The sequence below is a fragment of the Salminus brasiliensis genome, chromosome 1 (genome assembly GCF_030463535.1).
Source record: "Salminus brasiliensis chromosome 1, fSalBra1.hap2, whole genome shotgun sequence".
NCBI lineage: Eukaryota > Metazoa > Chordata > Actinopteri > Characiformes > Bryconidae > Salminus > Salminus brasiliensis.
In genome coordinates this window covers 92,358,904-92,385,259 of record NC_132878.1, presented here as the reverse complement: position 1 = coordinate 92,385,259, position 26,356 = coordinate 92,358,904, and the positions used below count along the sequence as shown (strand labels likewise).

Genomic DNA, 26,356 nt, shown 5'->3' with positions numbered 1-26,356 from the left:
ATAGTACACTCGATTCAGCCAAAGGGATTTTTGAGGTCATCCAGTAGAAGCATGGCGAACGATTCTGGAGACATTAGAGCAGTAAAGTAAAACCACTGCAGCATCATAACAACCACCTGGTAAATCATTGCAACCACCTAACAATACCATAGCAACCACCAAGGAACACCATAGCAACAGCCTGGGACACTTTAGCCATCCATTGAGCAAACCATAGCAACTCTATAACAACCAATTAGCAAACACCTCGGATACCATAGCAACAAGGAACAAAATGGCAACCACCTGGGACACTATAGACAAACACCATAGCAACAGCCTGGGACACCATAAGCATCCACCAAGCAACACCATAGCAACTACCTCTGGTACCATGGCAACACTATAGCAACCAATTAGCAAACACCTGAGATACCATAGCAACAACCTAGCAACACTATAACAACTAGGAACACCATGGCAACCACCTGGGACACCATAGCAACAGCCTGGGACACCATAGGCATCCACCGAGCAACACCATAGCAACCATATAGTAAAACCGAAGCAACACTGTAGCAACCAATTAACAACCACCTGGGATACCATAGCAACAACCTAACAAACACCATAGCAGCTACCTTTGATATCATAGCTACCACTTAGCAACATCCCAGCAGCCACCTATCATACACTTAACAACACCATAGCAACAACTTAGCAAAACCATAGCAATCACATAGCAACACATAGCAACACCAACGAGCAACCCAGCAGCCACCTATCATACACCTAACAACACCATAGCAACAACTTAGCAAAACCATAGCAATCACATAGCAACACTTTGCCAACCAACGAGCAACCACCTGGGATACCATAACAACAATCTAGCAACAATATAGCAACTACCTTTGATACCATTGCAACCACTTAGCACCACCATAGAAACCCCTTGGAATACAATAGTCACCACATAGCAACTGCTTAATAGTGGGAACCACTTTAGCTGCATGCCCATTCTGTGTGTTACCCGGCAGCTTTCTAGGAATTTGATGATTTTAAATTCATTGTTTTTCTATGATTGAAAACACTGATTCAGTTCAGATTCTCAGTTTCTGTGAAGGCGGTCTGTGAAATCTTTATTTATTTTCCCTCTTTGAAGTGCAAGTTCAGGTTCCCACATTTGAGGACCGTCGGTCAGTGCAGTTATCTGCAGGACGCCTGTTGTGCTTGGCATCATGTACCATAACGATCCACCGGCTAGATTCAGAGTAGATAACGATCGCTGTCATGAAGTGAAGCACGTATAAGAAATCAGACTTTAGCTTTTCCAGCTGTGAACTCAGATCACACTCTGGCTTTTTTCACGCAGACCTTTGCCTCTAAAAGATCGATGAGGGCTCAGAAGCTGAGACATAATGAGAGCCAGCAATTCTATATATATTTCCAGTACTGTTCAAAGGGTCGGAGTCTCTGTTCTCAGTCATATAAACCAGTTATTGCAGATACATGTGTGAAGGTAGATGATTCCCCAAAAAATGAGTAAGATGAACAACCATCCTTTAATTAGATTGAATTAATTAATTAGATATTATTGGATAATATACCAGTTAACTGTTAGTATAATATGTCCAAAAGTTTGTGGACACCCCTTTTAATTAATGACACAGATTTATTCATGAGATTCAAAGAGTATCAATGAGATATTTTGTCATGATTATTATAATTCATTGAATTATATATATTATTATACATTTCATATATATTTATATATATATATATATATATATATATATATATTATAATACATTGAAATAATGAAATTACATATTGAAATAACATATTGAAATAATTCTGCAATGTAAATCAAATGGACAGCACAATGACTTCTAAAGGGTAAAGCTTGGCCATCTGTTTCCAGTCTATATATATATATATATATATATATATATATATATATATATATATATATATACACATGCATACATACATATGCTGTTATCTGTAAAGGAGCTGCTGCTTGGGTGTAATGTAATTAGGACTCAGCTGCTGTAAGCTATGATGTTCCATTTGTGGGCTCACAGGCACTAGGATGAATGTAATAATGGCTTCCTTCTTGCAGTGATGTATGTGGCGGTCCTCTGCCTCCAGAGTGGGCTTCGTCCCGTATATAATGTGGGCAGTTTTTGAACATTAATTAATGGCAGGAGTGAGGAAGTGCACTTAAAGGCGACGCCACGCGCAGGCAACTGTCTTGCCGTTCTCCTACGTTAGCAGGAGTGCGGGGGAGGCTGCTGTGCGATGGTAAACCTCGTATCAAAAAGATTACAGTAACCTGCGAATGTAACGTTAACAGAAGCAGGTTTTTATCTGTAATATATTCCCAATGAGGGCCTGACTAGATTTAAACCCTATTACTCCAGTACGGTCCAGGAGAGCTGGAGCAGCGCCCACCCACAGGAAACTGGAATGTATTTCAGTGTGTTCAATGTGTGTTGCCAGAGAACATTTGATTTCAAGACCACCTACAGTATGTATGAACTTCATAACACATGAAACATATTTGAAAGCAATTCTTGTGTGTTTTCATTAAATAAGGCTGCTTTTCAGTTTCAGTATTTAGAATACATTTACCTCACTGTGTTCATCTCCCCTCTCATAGTCCCCCTAGTGCTGCCAGAAAAGCAGAAGAGCTCTGACCTGTCAAGACATGGACTCCACATGACCCCTGAAGGTGTCCTGTGGTCAAAGGTGTCAAAAGTATTGACATTCATGACTGAGGTCGAAGTGGAGATACTAGGATTTAAAAAGATTTCTATGGAAGTTAAAGAATCAACTTAAGCTTTTTACTCCAGTAAAAGTGTAAAAGTACTGGTTTCAGAACGACTTCAAGTAGAAAAGTAAAAGTAATGGAAGGAAAACAAAGGCCGAAAGCTTAGGCCGCGCCACAGGGGTCTATAGCGCACTACCCCCCCCCCTCCCCAAAAACACACTTTTCTAAAAGCCATAATTAGGAGAATGTTGTATATTAATATTAATATATGATATTATAATGTTCTATTAAAATGTTGATGTTAATGCTAAATGTTGGGCTGCACTAGGCTCCTGTTTCAGCTGCAGATCTGCCCATTGAAAATGAAGCATTTCAGTAATATCAGCTCTATTAAAGGAGCGTCTCTGTGCTCTACTGAGCATTAACATGAGCTTCATGGAGGAGAATATGAGGAGTCGTTGTCTAGAAGTTCTGTAATGCTGCAGAAAGTCAGACTTCAGAGGCGTGTGATCAATAAGCTTTACTGGAATGTAAATGTGGGGCTTAGTCGGGACGTTTCACTGCAGCTCTCTTGAGTCTCTGCCACGGACACAGTCTTCATACTAGACTACAGACGTCTGCTGTAAGCTCGCTGGAGAGTGACGGGACGTGTGCAGGTGCGATGGATCGCTTACAAACCAATAGGGAGTCAGAATGGTGTATGTTTATACTATGTTTATACTTATATCATCCAACCACAAGTAAATTTACACTTTCTGGATGGTGCAATGTATCTGGATACAGTTATTTATTTATTTATTTATTTTATGAAATAGGAGTAGCAAGGCTGTTTTTAAAATGTAAGGAGTAGAAAGGACAGCTAAATGTAAAAAGTAGAAGTAAAAAGTCGGCTGAAAAAGAAATAATTACCATCAGCAGCATATCCTTTAAGTCCTGTACGTTGAGACATTGGACTGCCTGTCGAAAACTCTACACAAGTCCTTGTCGTCTATCTGCCACAATTTGCCCCTTTTTAAAATCGCTCACATCCTGGCGCTTGCCCATTTGTCCTGTTTCCGACTCATCCACTTCAAGAACTGACTGCTCACTCTCTTTCTTATATGTAGATCCCACCCCTTTACAAGTACCATTGTAACCAGATAATTAGTATTATTCACCTGTCACCAGTGGGTGACAATGTTCTGGCTTACCCTAATGTCTGAGGGCATATTTTGTAGCATCCTGAAAAGTGCACACTACTGTAATCCAGCTGTTCTCTGCCTGCAGCTACAAGTAGGTTGACTGAACTGAGCTATATGTGTTTATATAAGATGACATGTTCTTAAAGCTCCTCTGAGATCAGGCAAACACCGCGTAGCTGTGTGAGTACATGTCTGTAGCGTGGGCGTCTACAGCCTGTTCCACACTAACTAAACTATCAGCTCATATATGCGCATTAATACTAGGTGTATTATTGTTAGCTGACTGCGCTGCAGGGCACGTGTGTTTGGAGAGTGTGACTTGTGAGGGAAAAGCCTGACATCTCAAGCAAAGAGACTATTTCTGTCGAATAATATATATGCATATATATGCTAAAGGGTTGCTAACAGACTGATGGCTATTTAAAAATATTCCTATACAGTACCTATAAAAAATGTGACCCTTTTAGACGTTTTCCTCTTTTATTGCTTTTATAAATGTAATTATAGTCAATATAATTAGGCTTTATTTTTGCAATAATTTACAAAATCAAAGAGGAAAAAAAAGAAAGTGTCATGGCGTGCTAGGCCAGACGCAGAGGGATGAACACTTGCAGAGATGGAATCAAAGCAAGTTGTTTATTAACAAAAACCAAGGTAACATAAAGGGGCAAACGAGGCAAAAGAAGCAGCAACTACAGGGTACAAATGTGACAAACGAGAGGGCGAAACCAAACGAACCTGGGACCGGGAGGAACTGGGAGCCAAGCTAGCGTGAACGGTAAGCACCGAGGGGAAAACCAAAAGGGGACAAGAACTAAATCCTACAGGCAGGGCCTGGGTTAACAAGGGGGTAACTTATAAAGACAAAAGGGGGAAAGCTGGGGAACCAGCCACTGAGCAAAACGGCAAGGCCGACCAAACCTGGAACCGCAGCGTGCTGCCGTGAGCGTGGGTCGCCTTGCTGGGACGTGGGTAGCCAGTGAATCCTGCCAGTGAGCGAGCGAGCCTCGCTGATAGCATAGTTAAGATAAGATAGTCCTTTATTAGTCCCGCAGTGGGGAAATTCCCAAAGTTAGCAGAGTGACCTGCTCCTGAACGCAGATACCGAGCCGAAGCTGACCGTAACACACCTCAGTCGTACAGGGAACTTCTTGGGTGACCTCAAGGTTCCAAACGATACAATTCTCGACATTGAACCACGGTGTTGAGGCTCCTTTAGTACCCCCAGTCCCAGGTGAAACACATGAACCAAACAAATGGACAAAGAACAATCAGAGCTGAATCATGAATCGATACAAGTGAACAGAACCAAACACACATGAACACAAACATGACGAAACTAAGGCGGAAGTCCTTATTTGGGCCTGTGGGCGGCGGCTCGGGATCACCCCGGGGGAGGGCGTGATACCAAAGGGCTGACAAATATGTGCACCTTTCCTAATAACCTATTTGTTTCCCTGTATTGTAGCGGAATGCGGTGGGAATTTCAAAGGGGAATCATCAGGACGGATCCTGTCTCCCGGATACCCCTTCCCGTACGACAACAACCTCCGCTGCACGTGGACCATCGAGGTGGACTCGGGCAACACTGTCAGGTACCTCATTAATTACACACATGTGAAAATAGGGCTCTGCAAGTTCATTAAGAAGAGATCAAGGTTGGGACCAACTCCAGCTTCTGCTGAAATCACGCCGCCAAATCTCATTACACACCTTTGATCGCGGCGGACGCCACGGAAACGGTATCGGAGCTGGTGTTCAGAGCAGACGTCGAGGCACAGCAGAAACATGTATTTAGGCAGCTGATTAAAAGGGAATCAGCAAGGAATTACAAGGAAGAGAGTGGAGTTAATTGAAGTTTAGCTGATGGGTGCTGCGCTGACCCAGAAGGAATTAAATGCTTAGATTAGAGACGTCTGCCTATTACAGTCCACGATCAAGATACGGAGCTGTAATAGAGGCCACAGTGATGGAGACTATAATCAAGGCCCCGTAAAACTCAGACTGGGACCAAGTTTAGTTCGCTGGAAAATTTCTGTAATTCATATTCACGCTGAAAAGCCCAGGATTCCAGAAGACTGGAGTGCTTAACATGGTCATTTTGACTGTTTGAAAAGTTTAAAATGTGCATATATGTAATAATATTTACTAAAATAAATATATAAATGAATAAAACATAAAACATGTTAAAATATGAAATATAATATGTTCGGAAACAAATGCAAATATTTCATTATTACATTATGAACTGATGAAATAATGCACATGGGAAGACGGCACAAGCTGTGGACTGGTGCACAAGTAGACCGCCCACATTAACACCTTGCAGGGTTGCTCTTCAGTGAACAGCCCCCACAGTTGACTGCAATGGGCCGTTTCAGCAGTGGCTATTGGCTTGGCACTGCCTCCTCTTTTTTGAGATGTGCTGCTACGGTAACTTCGGGGTAACGATGGGTCAATTCTTGTTTTTTGTTTTTGTTGGTTTTTGCTAACTCTTTTCATTACTGTGCACCTAAGACACTACTGACTCAGTCTGAGCTTCATCCAGTCTGATTTTTTCATGTCTTTAGCTTCTGTAACTAGTGATTTCTCTTCCATCCTGCCTGAACTTATTTAGAACCTGTTTGTCAATTTTTAGCTGCAGTGATTTCTGAGGTAAACCAGACTGTCTATGCTGTCTATAATATGTGTGAGCAAAATATTCACTATTGCTGGAGTTCGACCCCCAGGTCATGCTGTTTTGCCATCAGCAGCTAGACCTGAGAGAGCACAGTGGTCACAAGGGACTGAGACATGTGCTTGTCCTCGCCCTCCTAGTGTCCTAGTAAGGAAGTGGGTTAATTTGCTCAGCTAAAATTGGGGAGAAACTTGGGTAGACATTAAAAAGCAAAAAATAAATATGAATTAATAATAATGTTCAATCTAAATTAATCTTTAGTTAAAATATGCAGTTAATATAGAAGTCAGAGACATGGATAGAGGATGAGTTATTTTGTGAATGCTATTAAATCTCTGAAATCAAAAGCACTGACCATTTTACCATATTAGCAATAAACCACAGTAAAACAGCAGTGGAGGAGGGGGGGGGCACCTTCTGATTTAGAAAGGGAGATTTTCAGATAATATAGCAGTGAATTCCTACAGTTATGCATGCTGTACTTGAGCCTGTGCCCCGCCCCCACATATGTGCTGTAACTTTACTGTCAACTAGGCCACAAAATGACAGTAATACACATGGGACAAAAGTATTGGGACATTAATAAAAAGGAGCTGATTCTGCTTTTGTTAGAGTAACTGTCTCTACTGTCCAGGAAAGAAGGCTTTCTACTAGATTTTGAAGGAGCATTGCCGTGAGGGTTTGATTGCATTCAGCAACAAGAGAGTTAGTGAGGTCAGGATGTTGGATGATCACCACCTCACCTCATCTCAAACATCCCATCCCAAAAAGCAGAGAAGATGCTAGGCTAGTAATGCTAACAGACACTGGGATTAGAATGTCACCAAGCTCATCTTAGAAGACACATGGCAAAATCCTTCAAAAAATCTATAAAAAATGTACACAAAGTAAAACAATACTAAACAATATTTAAACATTTATGCTAAAATTATTATATAACGGTTATTCAGAATGGCTGCCCCGCCATTCATCTCTTGAAGTGGCTTATTTTTATGTTTATAGGCTAAAGTAAACCATGACATGACCTTGTCTGACCCAAACAGATGAAGATATGGATGTCTTTTGAGCAGGTTAAGGGCTGTTAGGTTGGAATGCATTTACATACAAATACGGTTGGTGACAGTCTAAGTCCAGTGTTTGTTAGCAACATTAGCCTAGCATCTCCTGTTCTCAACTAAAGAAGCAAAACCTCAGATATCAGACATGTCTTGGCTGATTGACTGCACCTGGGGTCAGGGATCAATCCTGTTCATTTGATTTTTAGCCGAACTATTCCTTTAACGTGTCTGACCTGATGGCACCATGCCAACATGATAATTCTTAGTTGGTAGTAGTCTGTTCTCTGGTCTGTGGGCAGATTTCACAATGATTTGGTGTTATGAACCCCCGGCAATGATTCCTTAGATGCTTTAATGTTTGAAGAAAATTTCTAAGCAGCAAAGAGATTATAGTTTTGTCTAAGACCAAGACCCAGAACATCCGTGCCAAGACCCAGACTTGACCGGTGTTGAGGCAGGGAGCAATAGATCAATTCTCCAGCGCCATTGAGCATGGCTTAGCGTGGGCTTGGCTTTTATTGCTTTTTATTTTTATGTATTTTTATTTAAGAGCACAGAGCAGAGCTCAGATATTCACAGACCTAGCTTGTTATCGGGAATGCAAATCATGGATTCTGAAGTGCCAGTCACCCTGAGAGTAATTCGGATCTTCTCTGTTTTGCTGTGTTTTCTAGTCTGCAGTTTCTGGCCTTCGACACGGAGGCATCTCACGACATCCTGAAGGTGTGGGACGGCCGCCCTGAGAACGAGATGGCTTTGAGGGAAGTGAGCGGCTCGCTGTTGCCTGACGGGATACACAGCACGCTCAACGTAGTGACCATCCAGTTCGAGACCGATTTTTACATCAGCAAGTCCGGGTTCGCCATCGACTTCTCCAGTAAGTTCTCCAGAGTGAACCGCCATCCAGGCATTCAGCTCAATTCTTTTTTTGTTAGTAAAGCTCCTCCTGATCCTGAACCATGCAATATACTGGACTGTTTATAATCAAAAGTTACTTACCTGACTCAGTTGTGCTGGGAATTGAGCATAGGGTAACCTGTGACCTGGTTGGAGGAGCCAAGAACCTGAGGATCTTCATTCCTCTTGTTTATAAGAAAGTTCTTAAGCACGATTCTCCCCCAAGATAGAACATCCTCTGCGTAATGGATTTCCAGCTGAGACACAGGATCAGGGAGGACGTCTGAGCATGGCTGTGCATCTGCTGAGCGGCAGAGGAAGTTGGTCTCCTCAGACTATCTGTTTTTATTCCCATAGGCTAAGTGAGCCAAGTGAGGTCAGTGTAAAGTACCCTCGATTAAGCTCTGTATTAATGGGCTCTGAAATTGTTCTCCAGAAGGTCAAGTTGAACTCAGCTGCAGTTGTGACGCTTGTCATGATGCTCAATCCAAACTGATCAGCTTGGATCAGCTGAATCAGCTTTTAAATATGCAGGTAAATCTGCTGAGTACGTGAAACAGCATCAGGACTAACCCGTGAGACTGACCTTACCTTATAGAAAAGATCAGGGTTCCCACTCTGGCAGGCTTTCTTTGTTAATCGTCTGTTAGCAACTTTTTCTTGCTAGTTAAACAAATGTTTTCTTGCTAGCTAGCAGCAGTCAGCTATGTTGAGTCTCAATTTAGTGACAGATAAAGAGTATTGTACAAATTTATGAAGGGATCATTTATGCAAAAAACGTGTCATGGTTACAAAAACCTTGCGTCTTCATTTTTTGCTGTGTTTGACTTTTTGACAGAATGTGAATCTGGCCGTTGTTCTTTACACTATATCCATTCATTCGAATACTGATTTTTATGAGGAATAGACAGATAAAAATTCTCCAAAAATGATGTGGAATAAAACCTTGTACATTGGCTTCCATTAAAATGGAAGAAGACAAAGTCTCTGAAACAGCAACTTCACATTAAAAAAGGTTTCATTATTATTATTATTTTTTAAAGTGGCTGTTTTGGAGACTTCGCAAGTTTTTGCATGGCAGTGTCATTGCCTGCCCCTGTGCTGTCGTACCTGCCTCTGTTTTATCTCCCCATGTATTCACAAGCACATGGCTCTGTTTGTGTCTTGTCTGTTTTAGCCCCTCCTGTTCATTAGTGTTCCCACCTGTGCCTCCTTTGTAGCCACACCCCTTGTTAGTCCCAGGTGTCCCTTGTTAGTCCATGTATAAGTACCTCTTGTCTGGGGTTCCTGTTGTCTGGTGTTGTACGTGATCATGTCAGGTTGTGTTCATGGCAGTTTACTGTGTTCTAGCTTGGCCTGTTTTGTTCTGTTTGTGTCCTTTGTTAGTCCCAGTGGTTAGTTTGTTCCTTTGTTTGTATCTCTTTGTCTTCAGTTTTGTTTGGTTTAGTATTATTTATGCTACACCTGCAGTTATGTCCGCCTCCGTCTCCAAGCTCCACATACCGTGACAGGCAGCTGCAATATAGTACTGATGGTACATCCAGTAACCAAGTGTGTAAAACCAGTTTATACTGTGCAGCTTGATGTTGTCGTCATAGACGGACGTCATGAACAAGTTCAGGAAAATGGATTTAGAACAATATTGGGAACCATGAAGATAACTGAATCCAGTTCACACAGATTTTGAGTTATTTTTTGTGTGTGTGTGACGGGGTGGTGTATAAATTCCTAACAGCGTGTGTGAATGAGTGGCCGTCGCTAATCTTTCTTTATAAATGAGCAAACGTGTTACAGGGACTCTATTTGCTCTTTGTAATGAAAAAAAGATTTGCACATTGTCCCTGTCATACACCAACCTTGTATCAAAATATTTGCTGCTTTTGACTTTTTTGGGACTCTGCCAGCTGCTTTTTACTATGTGTCAAATTGTCATAATGAGCTGCTCATTACGAAATGCTCCAAAATGACTTGGAACAAAACTTTTTTACGTTGGCTTCCACTGCAAGTCTATAAGTTGCTGTTTTGGAGACATTGGACGTTTTTGCATGGCAGCGACAAAATAGTGTTGAATAGTACATTCAGCAACCATGGCTTGTGTTTATGGCTTTAATACACTCAGTTTTGTTGTCATAGATGGAAGTCATGGACAAGCCTTGGAAGATGTCCCTACCCACACAAAAAAGGGAACCCTGAAGATAATTAAATCCAGTTCAGCTTCTAATTAAGAAGCAGGCAGGATTGTTTTGGCGTGACGGGGTGGTTTATGAATTGCTAGCAATGCATGTGAATGGGTGGCCATCGCTTATCCTTCTTTATGAATGTGCAAATATGCAAAATGTCACAGTAAATCCACAGGTAAACTTTATGAATAGAGGTTATGATGCTTATTGATTAATATGTCCAGGGGGACAAGTGAACAAGGTTAATTTGATTACATTTTTATTTTAACAGGAACAAAATCAAGTGTAAGAAACTTTTCTGATGGTTTCTTGGGAAATAGAAGTGTATTAACTTTCTTAATAAAAAGCTATATAAAAAAATATTAGCAATAATACACCTTTGTGAATATGGTACCTGTACACCAGATCATAGGCTTAACACAGTAGCTAGCTTTCACTGTAGTGGGTTTTTCAAGAAGCATCAATTTTCCGCTAAATGATCTTAATCCAAACGAGCTGAAAATGCTGCCAGTAACCAGTCACTGGAAACTCTCCACTGTTTAGATAGAGTGTGTGTGTGTGTTTTTGTGTGTGTGTGTGGTGGGAAGGAGGGGGAGTGTGAAGGCACCTGCTGAAACGCTCTGCAGGGCTGGGTGGACGGTTCTGGCTCAGCGCCTGCGGTAATGTCATCTCCTGCCGAGGCAGCAAGTAAAGCATCAAACTCACTCTGCCGGCGGCTGTCGTTGTTGTTTCCACAGGCTCTGTGGCGACAGCCTGCAGAGACCCGGGAACACCCATGAACGGGACGCGCAGCGGCGAGGGGAAGGAGCCGGGCGACTCTGTGACCTTCGTGTGTGACCCCGGCTACGAGCTGCAGGGAGAGCCGCGCATCACCTGCATCCAGGTGGAAAACAGATTCTACTGGCAACCCAGCCCACCTACCTGCATTGGTGAGTAAAGACGTCCCGAGCCAGTGATGTTTTTTTTTGCCCCTGATCCCAATCTGAGTGCTGAGGAAGAATCCTGAGAGTCGGAGTCTCAGAGTACAGCGAGAGATGACATCGGGCCTGTAATCTTGAGCCAAATAAAAGTAGTAATAGTAGTAGCATTAGTAGTAGTAATATTAGTAGTAGTAATATTAGTAGTAGTATCAGTAGTAGTAGTAGTAATAGTAATATTAGTATAGAAGCAGTAATAGTAGTAGTAGAAATAGTAGTAGTAGAAATAGTAGTAGTAGAAATAGTAGTATGGTAGTACTAGTAGTAGTAGTAATAGTAGCAGTTGTAGCAGCAGTAGTAGCAATAGCAGTAGTAATAGTAGTAGTACTATTAGTATAGTAGCAGTAATGGTAGTAGTAGAAATAGTAGTATGGTAGTAGTAGTAGTAGCAGTAGTAATAGTTGTAGTAGTTGTAGTAGTAGTAATGGCAGCAGTTCCAGCAGCAGCAGTAGTAGCAATAGCAGTAGTAGTAGTAGTAGTAGTAGTAGTAGTAATAGTTGTAGTAGTAGTAGTAGTAGCAGTAGTAATAGTTGTAGTAGTAGTAATAGTAGCAGTTGTAGCAGCAGTAGTAGCAATAGCAGTAGTAATAGTAGTAGTAGTAATATTAGTATAGTAGCAGTAATGGTAGTAGTAGAAATAGTAGTATGGTAGTAGTAGTAGTAGTAGTAGCAGCAGTAGTAATAGTTGTAGTAGTAATAGTAGCAGTTGTAGCAGCAGCAGTAGTAATAGTAGTAGTAGTAATATTAGTATAGTAGCAGTAATGGTAGTAGTAGAAATAGTAGTATGGTAGTAGTAGTAGTAGCAGTAGTAATGGCAGAAGTTCCAGCAGCAGCAGTAGTAGCAATAGCAGCAGTAGTAGTAGTAATGTCAGCAGTTCCAGCAGCAGCAGTAGTAGTAGTAGCAGTAGTAATAGTTGTAGTAGTAGTAATAGTAGCAGTTGTAGCAGCAGTAGTAGCAATAGTAATAGTAGTAGTAGTAATATTAGTATAGTAGCAGTAATGGTAGTAGTAGAAATAGTAGTATGGTCATAGTAGTAGCAGTAGTAATAGTAGCAGTTCTAACAGCAGCAGTAGTAGCAATAGCAGTAGTAGTAGTAGTAGCAGTTGTAGCATCAGCAGTTGTAGCAGTAGTAGTAGTAGTAGTAGGAGTCATAATAGAAGTAGTAGGAGTAGCAGTTGTAGCAGTAGTAGTAGTAGTAGTAGTAGGAGTCATAATAGAAGTAGTAGGAGTAGCAGTTGTAGCAGTTGTAGTAGTTGTAGTAGTAGGAGTCATAATAGAAGTAGTAGGAGTAGCAGTTGTAGTAGTAGTAGTAGTAGCAGTAGTAGTAGTAGTAATAATAGCAGTAATAGTATTAGTAATATGTATTAGTATTATTAGTAAAATGAAATGAATAATATAAAAAATGTGCCTGTGCCAAAATAACATAAAACTAAAACCAAAAACAGATGACATTATAAAAATATATGTAATTTCTTTCTAAGGCAAATTTGAACTTCAAAATGAGCAATAAAATAGTTTAAATATATAAATCGAAATAAATCCAAATGAAGTCACGCTTAACTGAATATAGTAGCAAAGTCAGATAAGCTACTTCTTCAGCAATACAAATGCATGCGATTTTTATCCCCTCGTCTGTTCAGATGAGGAACAGTCGTCTATCACAAGTGAAGCATTTTAGATTCTGTTTCAGAGGAAACTGAGCGGAAAGTGAGTCTAAGTGTCCGACTGAGTCCGTGACTGAACAGTGGTTCTTACACAAGCAAACAGTACATCCCTCCCTTGTGTCACCAGATGATTCATTCAGTGGGTTTCTCCTTTACATGCAAATGTTTTTAACAGTTCATCACTGTCACGCAAAAACCTTGTATCTCCACTGTTGTTGTACATAATGTGAATCTGGCTGTTGTTGTATCAACATTGTATTAAAATGTATCAAAATTCACGATGGAGCAGTAGAAATGCTGGAGAATGACTTGGAATCAAATATGTTACACTGACATTTTTAAATTTATAGTTAATAGTTAATATAGTTAATTTTTTTTCCCTTCATCTGTAAATTTTTTGGAGATACAAGGTTTTTGTGTGACGGTGACGATTTGTTGAGCGTTCCAGTTTTCCAGTAAATCATTTTTGCTGAATATCTGCTGCCATCAGAGCAAGCGTAATTGCTATTGGCCATTGCTATGTGGTTCCTGGTGGTTTCCATGGTTTTGCTAAGGGATTGCTATGACAGCCCGGGTGTTAGCCCAAATAGTTGCAAGGTGGTTGCTATGGTTTTGCTGGATGATTGCTATGGAATCGCAGGTGGTTACTGTGGTGTTGTTAATTGCTTGCCCGATGGGTGCTATAGTGTTGCAGGTTGTAATGGTGTTATTTAGTGGTTGCTAGGGTGTTGATAGGTGGTGGCTGGAAAATTAATCTGGTGTCTCAGGTGGTAGTTATGGTGTCTCAGATGGGTGTTAAGTGGTTGCTGAGGTACCCCATGTGACTGGTGGTGTGTTACTAGTGTTTTGTTTCTTTGGGATATGGGAAGGGTGCCAAATCTTTTGGACACCCCTTCTAATAGCTGTACCTATTGCTGACACAGATGTGCAAATGCACACACACAGCTTGTCTAACCCCTGTAGAGAAGTATTGCCAATAGAATAGGACTCCCTGGAACAAAAAAACAAAACAAAAGATGCCAGGTGTGGGCTAGACGGGTAAAAAGGCCCCCCAGCATTGAGCTGTGGAGCAGTGGAACTGCAGTGTTCTCTGGAATGATTGATGGCGCTCTATCCAATACTTTTGGAATGAGTTGGGGATGAAGAGGTGGGGTGGTGACCATCCAACACCCTGACCTCACTAATTCTCTTGTCACTAAATGCAATCAAACCCTCACAGCAGTGCTCCTCCAAAATCTAGTAGAAAGTCTTCTTCCCTGGGCAGTAGAGACAGTTACTCCAACAAAAGGAGGATCAGCTCGTTTTTAACACCCTTGATTTCAGAAGAAGGAATGAATGAGCAGGTGTCCCAATACTTTTTTCTATATAGTGTAAACACAAATGACCTCGACATAACAGTGACATAGTTGTTATAATCAGACTATCAGTGATTACCGAGTGAGGCTGTCTGCAAAAGTGAACAAAGCTAGGAGGGGGGCAGTGAACTGGGTAAAAGCCACTCTGACTGAAAACAATGATTTTTGCTATTTTTGCTTGAACACAGTCTGCAGATTACAGTGGAAATGGCGATCATCGGGGTCCAAGCACTGTACTTCATAATGCAAACAAACAAACAAAAAAGTTTTCGTAATATATTTATAATACATGCAGGTTCTCGAAAGAACAAATCTGTCAAATCAAAGTTAAAATAAATACTTTAAACCAGAACCTTTTGGGCATAATGTTATGTAGCTTAATGAGCTAAATAATTCCACCGCAATTACCTCTGCATTTTAGTTCCACAGTACATCTGAATGCACTATAATCACTATAATGGTCTCCTACAAATGTTTTCACTGCTCGTGAATTTTCATGTGTGGATTTACTGGACTGACTGTTTCATTAAAATACTGCAGTAAAATCACTTTATTTTGTACGGTGTGAATAGTGTGAAACACCAGAAAATGAGGTTTTGTTTAATGACCTTCTGTTTTGAAATGACCTTTTAAAATTATTTTAAGTGCTAGTTACTTTAAAATGCTTCTGAGAATAAAAAGAAAAAAAAAACATTATACATGATGTACAAGTGGTACAATTTGAACCTTTTATGGTGTTCTGAATACATTCATTTTGAATTTGATGCTTGACTAAATTGTTTGTGGTTGGAAAAGATCTGTACCAGGTCAAAAATATAATATATAAACCTATATAAACCTAATATTTGGTTTAATGCCTCTTAACAAGTTGCACATTGGACTCTTAACTATCTGCCACTATTAATATCACCACTATTAACTATCTACACCATGATTAATATATTATGATTATAATCAGAGCAGTTATACAACAGTATAGATGGTTTGGTAATTTTTATCAATAATGTATAAATAGTTCTGATCAGAGGAGGACGAGTCGGGTCCCCCTTGTGAGTCTTGGTTGCTCCCAAGGTTTCTTCCTCCAGCTCTGAGGGAGTTTTTGCTCACTGCTGGTCTTTGATCCTTCATATATTCTTATGTTATTTCTTTTTTGTCTCTGTCTTTTATTAATTACTAATAATATAAAGCTGCTTTGTGACGACAACAGTTGTAAAAAGGTATACAAATAAATGTGACTTGACTTGACATTGACCAGACAGTTTTGGAAGCCATTAACAAGCTTCTAACAAAAATCTGGTTGAATAAATGTTCAATGTGCTGCTTTCCTGGCATGGACCTGACTTTTAAGCACAGTTCACATATTTGCTATATGGTTGCGGTCAGAACTTTGTGAAGGCCATTCCAAAAGCTTAATGTTAGGCTGCCTTATTCATTCCACACCCAATTGTGTCCAAGTTTCAACCATGAATTTGAAGGTTATGTTGAATTATTCGGACATAGACTTCCTTCTTCATTTTCCATCGACTTTGTGCAATGTATTAGGGCCACTTCCAGCAAAAGATCCCCCACCATACTTAACAGCTGGCAAAGTGCTCTTAGGGCGGAATGCCTCAACTTTACTCTCCAAGCATCTTGGTCTCATCCGACCATAAAAGATGCCAGTGAAGATGCTAACTTTTGGAGCAGGTGCTTCATTCTTGGATGGCAGTACATGATGATCTAAAACTCACTTGAGTGTAGACAGGAACACCGGGGTTCCAGTTTACATTTACATTTAAGGCATTTAGCAGATGCTCTTCTCCAGAGCGACTTACAAAAGTGCTTCACTATTTACCCAAGAAAAACCTCAGCTAGTTTAAATAGACTAGAATTTAAAGATACCTCTAAGTTTAGACTCTACTAAACACAAGTCAGTAAGGAGACCATAGTACTCTGCTATTCACCCAAGTATTCTCAGAAGAGGAGGGTCTTCAGTCTGGGTTTGAAGACAGCGAGTGTTGGACTCTGCTGTTTGGACACCCAGGGGAAGTTCGTTCCACCACTTTGGTGCAGGACAGAAAAAAGCCTGGACGCTTGTCTTCCGTGGATCTTAAGAGATGGTGGGTCGAGCCGAGCCGTATTTGAAGCTGGAAGGGCTCTTGGTGCAGATCGGCTTTTGACCATTGTCATCAAGTACGGAGGGGCTGTCTGGTCCAGTCTTGGCTTTGTAGGCCAGAGTCAGGGGTTTGAATCTGATGATCTGGGCAGCAGCTACAGGAAGCCAGTGAAGAGAGAACGCAGCAGTAGAGAGACATGGCTGAACTTAGAAACGTTGAAGACGACCCGTGCCGCTGGATTCTGGATAAGTTGCAGGGGCCTGATGGTGCGCAGAGAGAGACCAGCCAGGAGAGAGCTGCAGTAGACCTGTGCCTTTATGGTTCTTTGTTTTTTTCTGACCATTCGAACCCATTTACATTTACATTTATGGCATTTAGCAGACGCTCTTATCCAGAGCGACTTACAGGGTTACTCGTATTACAGAGGGGGTGGGCCAATGTAGTGTTAGGAGTCTTGCCCAAGGACTCTTATTGGTGTAGCGCAGCATAGTGACCCAGACCAGGAATCGAACCCTGGTCTCCTACATGGTGATGTTGTAACTCAATGGCATCTGTTGCGCCACACCAACCACATAATTTCCTCTCAGCTGAGGGTGTCAGTTTGAATCTGCTTTAAAAAAGACTCCAGGTGTCTTTAGGTTGCTACGCCTCCCAATAACATACACATAGGTGCAGAATCTGCAGTGGTTTAGAATGCAGTGGAATGTGTGAATCTCTCCAATCCCATTGTACTGTTTGTTGGTCAAGACCCATATTCACCATTTGACACAGGCTTCCGCCTTTAACCCATCTGTGTAGTGAACCCACACATGACAGATTGCCAACCCTGGGTATCGAACCCATAACCCATAATTGAACCCATAATTGTTGCTCTAACCACTGAGCCACCACTGCTCCAATGCGTACTCTTAAAAACAAATCCTTTTTCTGTGAGTACAGAGAAGCTCCCAGCTGTAGTCCATCATGATCACTAACAGGAAGTTCACAGGAAGTTAAAAAGCTTTGGGCCTTAGCGGGTTAAAATACATTTTTGGGGAAAATGCAGAAAAGATGAAAGCTTATGCACCAAAGTCTTGTGTTTTTCTATTAAAGATGAGTGTTCGGCATCACTGTTCACCTTTCCTTATGCAATACAACAGAGGGTGATGGCTGCTATGATTATGGCTAGGAAGCTGCTCCTTTTAAATCGGAAATTACCTTCAGCCCCATCGTTTAAGCATTGGCTGGCTGAGATGCTCAGTTTTGTCTCTGTGGAGTGCCAATATAGCCAGGGACCAGTGTACAGGGGTGCAACAGTCAGATTTGGTATCCAATAATAATTGATTTTAAGGGACCATAACCATTAATATTACTGTAAATTCTTTGTTGGTTTTGTTTGTTTGTCAGTTTATAATTATTTAAAATTATTTATTTCTTTATTTATTTATTTTATTTTATTTTATTTTTGCTACCACGATCAGTGTTACTGTTATTGTTACTGTTATTGTTATATATACTGTTATATTGTTATATATACTGTATATACTGTTATTGTAATATATATAACTACCATATTTTTTGCTAGGATGGGCTTGGGTGACACTTTTGTCTGCTATGTTTAAATATATATACAAATTTAATATATATATATATAAATTTAATTTAATCATAAATTATATTATATATTATATTATATGTATATTATTCTATATATAAACAATATATATATTGTTATATATATTACTTATCTTTATATAATATATAAAGATAAGTATTGTAACTCATTCTGCCATAAAGTAAAAAAAAAAATTGTAGGCAAAACTCATTACCATTACATTCATTCATGATGAGTGTATATAAACTTTTGACCACAGCTGTATGTTGTGGTTCTTATTTCCAAGTTTTAATGTGTAGCTGTTAAGTGTAACTATAAACTCATATTTTACATAAAGTTAATAAAAAAGTTAATTACAAAAAAAAAACCCTCATACACAGGCCCACACTTCAGTTCATCACCCTCATAACTGCAGTACTCTCGTAATTAGCAGTTTCATAGACCCTAAAATAGAACTCTGTGGGACTCACAAAATATACTTAACTGTAACAGTAGCTTCTGCATCCTGATTAACAGAATAATAAACGTAGGGTTCAAATGGTTCACTGCACTAATTTAAACACTGACATAGCCATGTTTCCATTTTCCTCACTGCGGACGTTTCAACTGCTTGTTAACCTTTTAAAACTGTGCTTTGCTTCTGCAAGCTGTAGAAAATGTGTTTGTTGCACCTGTTGGAAAGTGGCATAAATCAAATTAGAGCGTGACGGGGTAAAACTGCCTCAACAAAGGATCGGATATGGATTGGGCTTAATATAGCCCATACCAATCCATTAAAATATGCCTGCATCTGCACCCCTATACGAATCTTTTTCTTTTTTTTTTTTCAATTTGCAGAAACTTTCGCCTGAGACTCAGGGAATATCAGAAACGAGGGGGGCTCATTTCACACCTGTCAGGGCCGGCGGAACGCCTCAAGAAGAGGCCGAAAACGAGTTTTCAATCTTTTCAAAACTTATAAAAAGGCCCGTAATAATAAATCTCACTGTCAGAAATATCTGATCGAGCACCCGGTCAGCACTCAGACGCCCAGCGTACTGGGGCACGTGGGTACGCTCGCTCTGTACGCCGAGGAGTTGTCCCATGATAAATGTCACTGGGAAATTGCGGGTATTCTGCAAGCACCTGCAGTTTGGAAAGCTATTTTGTCTGACAGCTGTCATCAAAGTGCTCCAAGCTTCTTTTTCCAAATTCAGAGTGTGTGCTAGTAATGTGAGACTAAATGATGTGAAGATGATGGAGTTTGTCATTCTCACGCGTCGCTGCCAAACCCAGCCAGCGTCGTGTTCAGCTGACACGATCTGACATATGCTTTCTTTGCATGCTAGTAGGTGTGGATGTTGGGAAAAGGCACACCACTGCGGGGAACAAATTAGTTCCACTGAGTTCCACTGCTGCCGCTGCCGCTATCCCAAAGCCAGCTCGGCTTTTTTCTTCTTCTTTTAGATCCTTCCACACCTCGAATGCCTCCCGCTGTCCAAATGCCTTCTTCATTAATAACAGGGAAAGTTTGTTGCAGGTCTCAGGTTAGGGTTCAGTCGGCATTGCTGCTTGTCCTTGCTACACTGTCTGCCTCGGCTTAATTGGTTTCCTGGACTGAGATTAAGCCCGGGCTTTGGCTAAGTCACAGTGTACATAGTGATGCTCTGTTGGAGTTAGTTTGAAGTGTTGGACTAGCCTTGAATTCTGTTGGCAAATGTGACCTCAGAGCTATTCCTCTGCTATTAATAGGCATAAAGTTATGAAATGAATTAAGGCTGCACATTATAAGACTACAGTTGGGTGGATTGACGTCCACACAATATGCTAAAACCCAGATACAGTGATGGTGGGGTTTAAAAAAACATGGACACCCCCCAAAAAAACCCTTTGTCTTTTGGAAGATATCATCACTGTCCAATAAAAAAAACATATCTGTAAATAGTCAACTTTACAGGAGAAGGAAAAGACATTCTTAAATAACTTTTGTAAATAACCTGTAAATAATATTGTAAATAATATTGTTATTGCTTTTTCACTTCTATTATTTATATTGTGTATATAGTGATAATTTATTTACATTTTTGTAATTGAGTGTCTTGTTATCCTTTTCTGCTGTGACACTGAGAATTTCCCCACTGTGGGACTAATAAAGCATTATCTTATCTTAACTTTCAATGGAAGTCAATGAAGAAAGGACATGGGAAATGTATTTCAAGTCATTTCGGAGCGTTTCTATTGGTCCATTGATCCAGAATTATTAATAACACAGTGTTCAGTGCAGCTACAGGATTCAAATGATAAAAGGAATAAGGAAAATGGACAACAATGGAGATACATGTTTTTCATTGGATAGCAGCGATCTAAATATTTGATCTTCATTTAAGAAAATGTATTAATGTTCAGAGATGAAGATAATATGACTTGTGTGGTCTCTTTATGATGTTAGATGCATGTAATTTGACATCAACTGTGAGGTCTGCACTCAACTGTGGGCTGAACTTGCTGGGACGGCTTGATCTGGCCATGTTTGCAGTATCACTTGTAAATTATTTAGTGGACAGTGAAACAATTTCGAGTAGTTCTCAGATTTGGACCCTTGACCAGGTCACTCTCTCTGGTTAAAGAGTGCTGTAGCATGGCCGATCCTTGCAATCTGACCTTTGGCTTTCCAAGCTGGGATATGGAAAGAGATTATTTTGTATTTATAAATTGATATTAACACCTTTTAACTAAAGTAACTAAAGTTTTTTAGTGTAACCAGGAGAAAAAACGCTGGGGCGGCTTGATCTGGCCACTTGTAAATGATTAAGTGGACAGTGGAACAATTTCTGAGATTTTAAACCCCTTCTCTAGAGCTGGGCAATGAGACAATATGTTATTGAATCGTGATAAATGTTGTTATTGTGGTACCCAATATGCTTTTATGAGTGTATTACAATATCGTCAGTTCTGAAAGAGCACTGATTGTCTGCATGTTTCATTACAAAGTGTGTAATCAGTCTTATTTAATTCAATGGTTTAGCATATTTTGAGTAAAAATAGTACTTGGATAGCATTTATTTTTATTTTATGCTGTTGGTGCATTTCAACTACATGACAAAATACTACAATAAATATCATATATCATAAAAATGTCTTTAAATATTGCAATATAAAAATTTTCCATATCATCCAGCTCTACCCCTCCCAGACTCATCTCAGAGAATCTCAGAGAGCCTCATAGAGCTCTTTGGTTGCTTTCGAGGCTTAGCTGTCACATATAGGTAGAAAACAGTAGACGAAACTACTTTATCACACTTTTCTTTGATATATTTCAAAGTAAGGAGTAGAACACATCTTTGTAAGTGGGCGTGGCTAAACTTGAGTCTATATAGGTGCCTGACATTTTTTTTTTTTTTGTGGCATCACAAAAATACTAAATACTCCAATAGCTGGTTTGCAGCTTAGTGTCCATAAACAGACTGGAGAGTGAACAGTGTGTTTTGAAACTACTGTATATATATTTTTAAGATATTTCATAGTAAGGAGGAAGATTGACTTGTTCATGATACGGATGATACTCTTTAAATGCCAGAGTATTTCTTTTCTACCTTGACAGCACAAATCCTCCCAGCACTCAAAGTGAAGTCATTGAGAAACGCCTCAGGGCCCACTGGACAGCCCTTCAGTTTAGCATAAGCCTCTGGGAGAATCAGGGAAGTGATAGTCGGACGACAAGCTTGTCAATATTTCATGCTTTCTTCACAACTCGTTAGGGTATTTCTCTCATTAGGGCTGCACAGAATATGTTTAATTCAGGTCTACTAAGCTGCGACTGTTGGACCCTTGACCAGGGCACTCTCTCTGGTTAAGGAGTGCTGTAGCATGGCCGATCCTTGCACTCTGACCTTTGGCTTTCCAAGCTGGGATATGGAAAGAGATTTTTTTTATATATTTGTAAGTTGATAATAACACCTACTAAACGTAACTAAAGTTTATTAGTGTAACCAGGAGAAAAAACACTCTGCAAAATACAATAATCCAAATAATCCAATTTGACAAAAATAAATTAAAATAATTAATAGATAAATAAATAAAGACTTCTAAAAAGAGTTCTTTAGCAGGCAGGTGGAAAAACTTTATAGACCAACACATTAAGTCACTTACCTGACCCACAAACGTTGCTTCACACTTATAGGAAAAGGTTCTGTCATTTTCAGTAGATCTCTTTATGGTATTTTACTGATCTTGCACTAAGCTGAAGCTGCTATATTGATTTAAAGCTGCTACATTTAGCTGAAGCTGCTGTATTTAACTGATACTACTTTACTAAGCTGAAGCTGTTATATTGAGCTGAAGCTGCTGTATTAAGATGAAGGTGATGTATTGAGCTGAAGCTTTTAGATTGAGCTGAAGGTGATGTATTAGGCTGAAGCTATTATATTGAGCTGAGACTGCTGTTATATTGAGCTAAAGCTGTTATATTGAGCTAAAGCTGTTATACTAAGCTGAAGCTGATGTATTGGGCTGAAGCCGCTGTACAAAGCCAAAGCTGTTATATTGAGCTGAAGCTGCTACATTGAGATGAAGCTGCTTTATTAAGATGAAGCTGCTGTACTAAGCTGAAACTGTTATATTGAGCTTAAGCTGCTGTACTAAGCTGAAGCTGTTATATTGAGCTGAGACTGCCGTACTAAGCTGAAGCTGTTATATTTAGCTGGCGCTGCTGTACTAAGCTGAAGCTGCTGTATTAAGCTAAAGCTGTTATATTGAGCTGAAGGTGATGTATTGAGCTGAAGCTGTTATATTGAGCTGAAGCTGTTGTACTAAGCTGAAGCTGATGTATTGGGCTGAAGCTGCTGTACAAAGCCAAAGCTGTTATATTGAGATGAAGCTGCTACACTGAGATGAAGCTGCTGTATTAAGCTGAAGGTGATGTATTGAGCTGAAGCTGTTATATTGAGCTGAAACTGCTGTACTAAGCTGAAGCTGTTATATTGAGCTGAAGCTGTTATATTGAGCTGAAACTGTTATATTGAGCTGAAACTGCTGTACTAAGCTGAAGCTGTTATATTGAGCTGAAGCTGTTATATTGAGCTGAAGCTGTTATATTGAGCTGAAACTGCTGTACTAAGCCAAAGCTGTTATATTGAGCTGAAGCTGCTGTACTAAGCTGAAGCTGTTATATTGAGCTTAAGCTGTTGTACTAAGTTTAAGCTGGTGTACTACGCTGAAGCACTTGTACAAAGCTGAAGCTATTATTTTGAGCTGAAGCTGAAACACAGTTCACAGATCATGCAACAAGACAATGGTTCAAAGCACACAAAAGTCTACCTTACAAGGGTTAAAAGATAAGAAATGTAGTCTGTTGGAATGGCCTAGAGTCAGAGTCCCGACCTAAACCTATTAAACTTATTAAAATACTGCGGCAGAACCTGAAAGATGCCGTTCCTTCTCAAAGGCCTACAAATATCACTAAGCTGAAGCAGTTCTTCAGTGGGATCAGAATGAACATCTACAAAAAGTGTTGGGTTGCATTTATTACTGCAACTAGCAACAAGAGCTATTGAAAGCAAGGGGGGAGGGCAATCACTTTTTCCGCTTAGGGAGGATCAGGTGTTGAATCTTATTTTAAGAAATACATAAAATGTCTCTGAAGCTGTTTTGTTTTATGCTATCAGGGTGATTTTTTGGTTTAAGATGTGATGCAATGTCAAAAATTCACTGTAGGTCTGCACTGCACTGCGGGTCTGTAAATGACGATAACCTGTGTATGGTTTTAATGGACCCAGCTGGTAAAATGTTATTTAAACATTTTCACGCAATTTTAGCTTATTAAAAAATCATTTTTGCCATATAATCGCAGTTAATAACATTAAGTATCTCATGTCTTCCAGCTCCTTGTGGCGGAAATATTACGGGTTCCTCAGGATTCATCCTATCTCCAAACTTTCCCCACCCGTACCCACACAGCAAGGACTGCGATTGGTTCATCACTGTGCACTCCGATTACGTCATTTCATTAGCATTTATCAGGTAAGATCTCACTCCACTCTGTTTCTGGGATGTTAATTGAAACTGTTTTTTTTTCTCCTCACATATAAACTGAAGATAAATGGTTAACACATTCAAAAGAGACCCGATCTGTTTTGGGGAGGTAAATTGAACTGGCCTATCAATTTCTTAGCCCTTTGATCTCTAAAGAAGCCACAAAAATTCAATTAATCTGAGACCTTGTAGCTGGAAATGTGCTCTCCCCAGGGGGTAAGTGAGAAAAGATATATCCTCGCAGGAGGCCTGAACATCATCAGCTTCAAGCAGCGTTATTTATAATGTTGTACATTGATCCAAGGTGCTCCACCGCTGTCTTACGCTCAGATGTTTTAAATGCAGGTTTGTGGAAAAGTCACAGAGAACCCTTTATCTACTTCATTTCCAGTTCATTTTTCAGCATGTGTGTGTATGTGTGTGTGTGGGGGGTGTGGGGGGTGTTTAGAGCTCCACCTTCACCTTTATTACAGCTTCCATTCTTGTCCAGAGACTCACTTTCAGTGTTTCTGCCAAAATCTGCCCAAAAAAAAAACTCCTGCCCAAAATGCAAAGCATACCACCTCATCTGTTAAACATGGTGGTGGGAGTGTTCTGAAATCTGCAGGGAGTTCAGTCTGAGGAGTCCAAGCGTTTTTCTGCTTCTCAGCATCTTCACCAAAGTCGTTCCAAATGCATTTAATGATGTTGAGGTCTGGACTCTGGGGTGGTGGTCGGCCCAGAGTTGTTCTGAGAACAGCAGCAGCTTCAGTAGTTTGGGTTCTTCTGTTGTGTCAGGGTTTTTTTTTTCCCGGCTAATTAGTAGTATAGTTTGACATAAAATCAAAGGAACATGTGTGATCACTGACCAGTCGAGCCAATCAGCCATGAGAGGTTTGAAGTTTTTCCTTTTTTAGTCCAGAACGTGAAATGCTATGCTGCCGTTGCTAACAAACACTGGACTACAAGGGGTGTCAATAAATACCCAGTGGTTCTTTGACTCCCAGTAGTGGAACCCTTTCTCATTTCTCTAATTGAGATGTCTGTATGAGGAACCCTTTAAAGGTCTAAAGAAGCCAGTGTAAAGGTTCTTAACCAATTGAAATGTTCTTCATACCCACAGCTGATGATGGTTCTTCATAGAACCGAAGATTGTTCCTCTATAGCATCACCCTGCTGAACAATAATTTTAGCAATCCCTTGAGTACCTTTACTAAAGAAACGTTGATAATCCCCCTATTTAAGACAAATACCCTATATGTCCAAATGTTTGTGGACGCCCTTTCCAATAAATGCATTTAGGCTCCATAAGTTAGACCCATTATTGACAGAGGTGCAAATATACACACACAGCTTATCTAGTCCCTGTAGAGAAATATTGCCAATAGAATAGGACTTTCTGGAGGAAATAAACATGAACCTATTGGCACCATGCTGCCTAATGCCAGGCGTGGGCTAGAGGGGTATAGCAGCATTTAGCTGTGGAGCAGTGGAAGAACTGTGTTCTCTGGAATGATGGATGTACCCCATATATCCAAATGCATTTATCTACCTTACGTTAGATCCATTGCTGACACAGATGTGCAAATGCTACCATTGCTAACCAACACTGGATTTTAACAAAAAGCTTTATTAAAATCTGTAAACAGGTTTGTTTACAAACAACCTATTAAAACAGCATAAATAGACCTTATTTCAACTACATTATCACTCACATATTGCCCTGCTTTGAAACTGGACCAGAATGCGGTGAATGGTACCACCAACTGCGCCACCAACTGGTCAAAAGTGGTTCGATTTCTCATCATTCAGCTCTGTGAAGAGGCTTATTTTGTGTTTAGAGACTAAAATAATTCATACTATGTTCTAAACCACATCAATTCGGGTGGGTTCTGAGTGGGCTGGCGTTGAGTGGCGCTTTTTAGCCATGTATT

General features: G+C 40.1%; 1 protein-coding gene across 3 annotated transcripts in view; it reads left to right on the top strand.

The window, feature by feature from the left end:
- The window catches only part of csmd3a (CUB and Sushi multiple domains 3a), a 519,096-nt gene that overhangs the window by 243,563 nt on the left and 249,177 nt on the right, over positions 1-26,356 (top strand). For all 3 annotated transcript variants that reach the window (XM_072692429.1, XM_072692430.1, XM_072692428.1), the window contains exons 25-28: positions 5,405-5,531; positions 8,346-8,548; positions 11,486-11,677; positions 24,293-24,431. In XM_072692429.1, the coding sequence (XP_072548530.1) occupies positions 5,405-5,531; positions 8,346-8,548; positions 11,486-11,677; positions 24,293-24,431 (661 nt within the window). The remainder of the gene's footprint in view (positions 1-5,404; positions 5,532-8,345; positions 8,549-11,485; positions 11,678-24,292; positions 24,432-26,356) is intronic.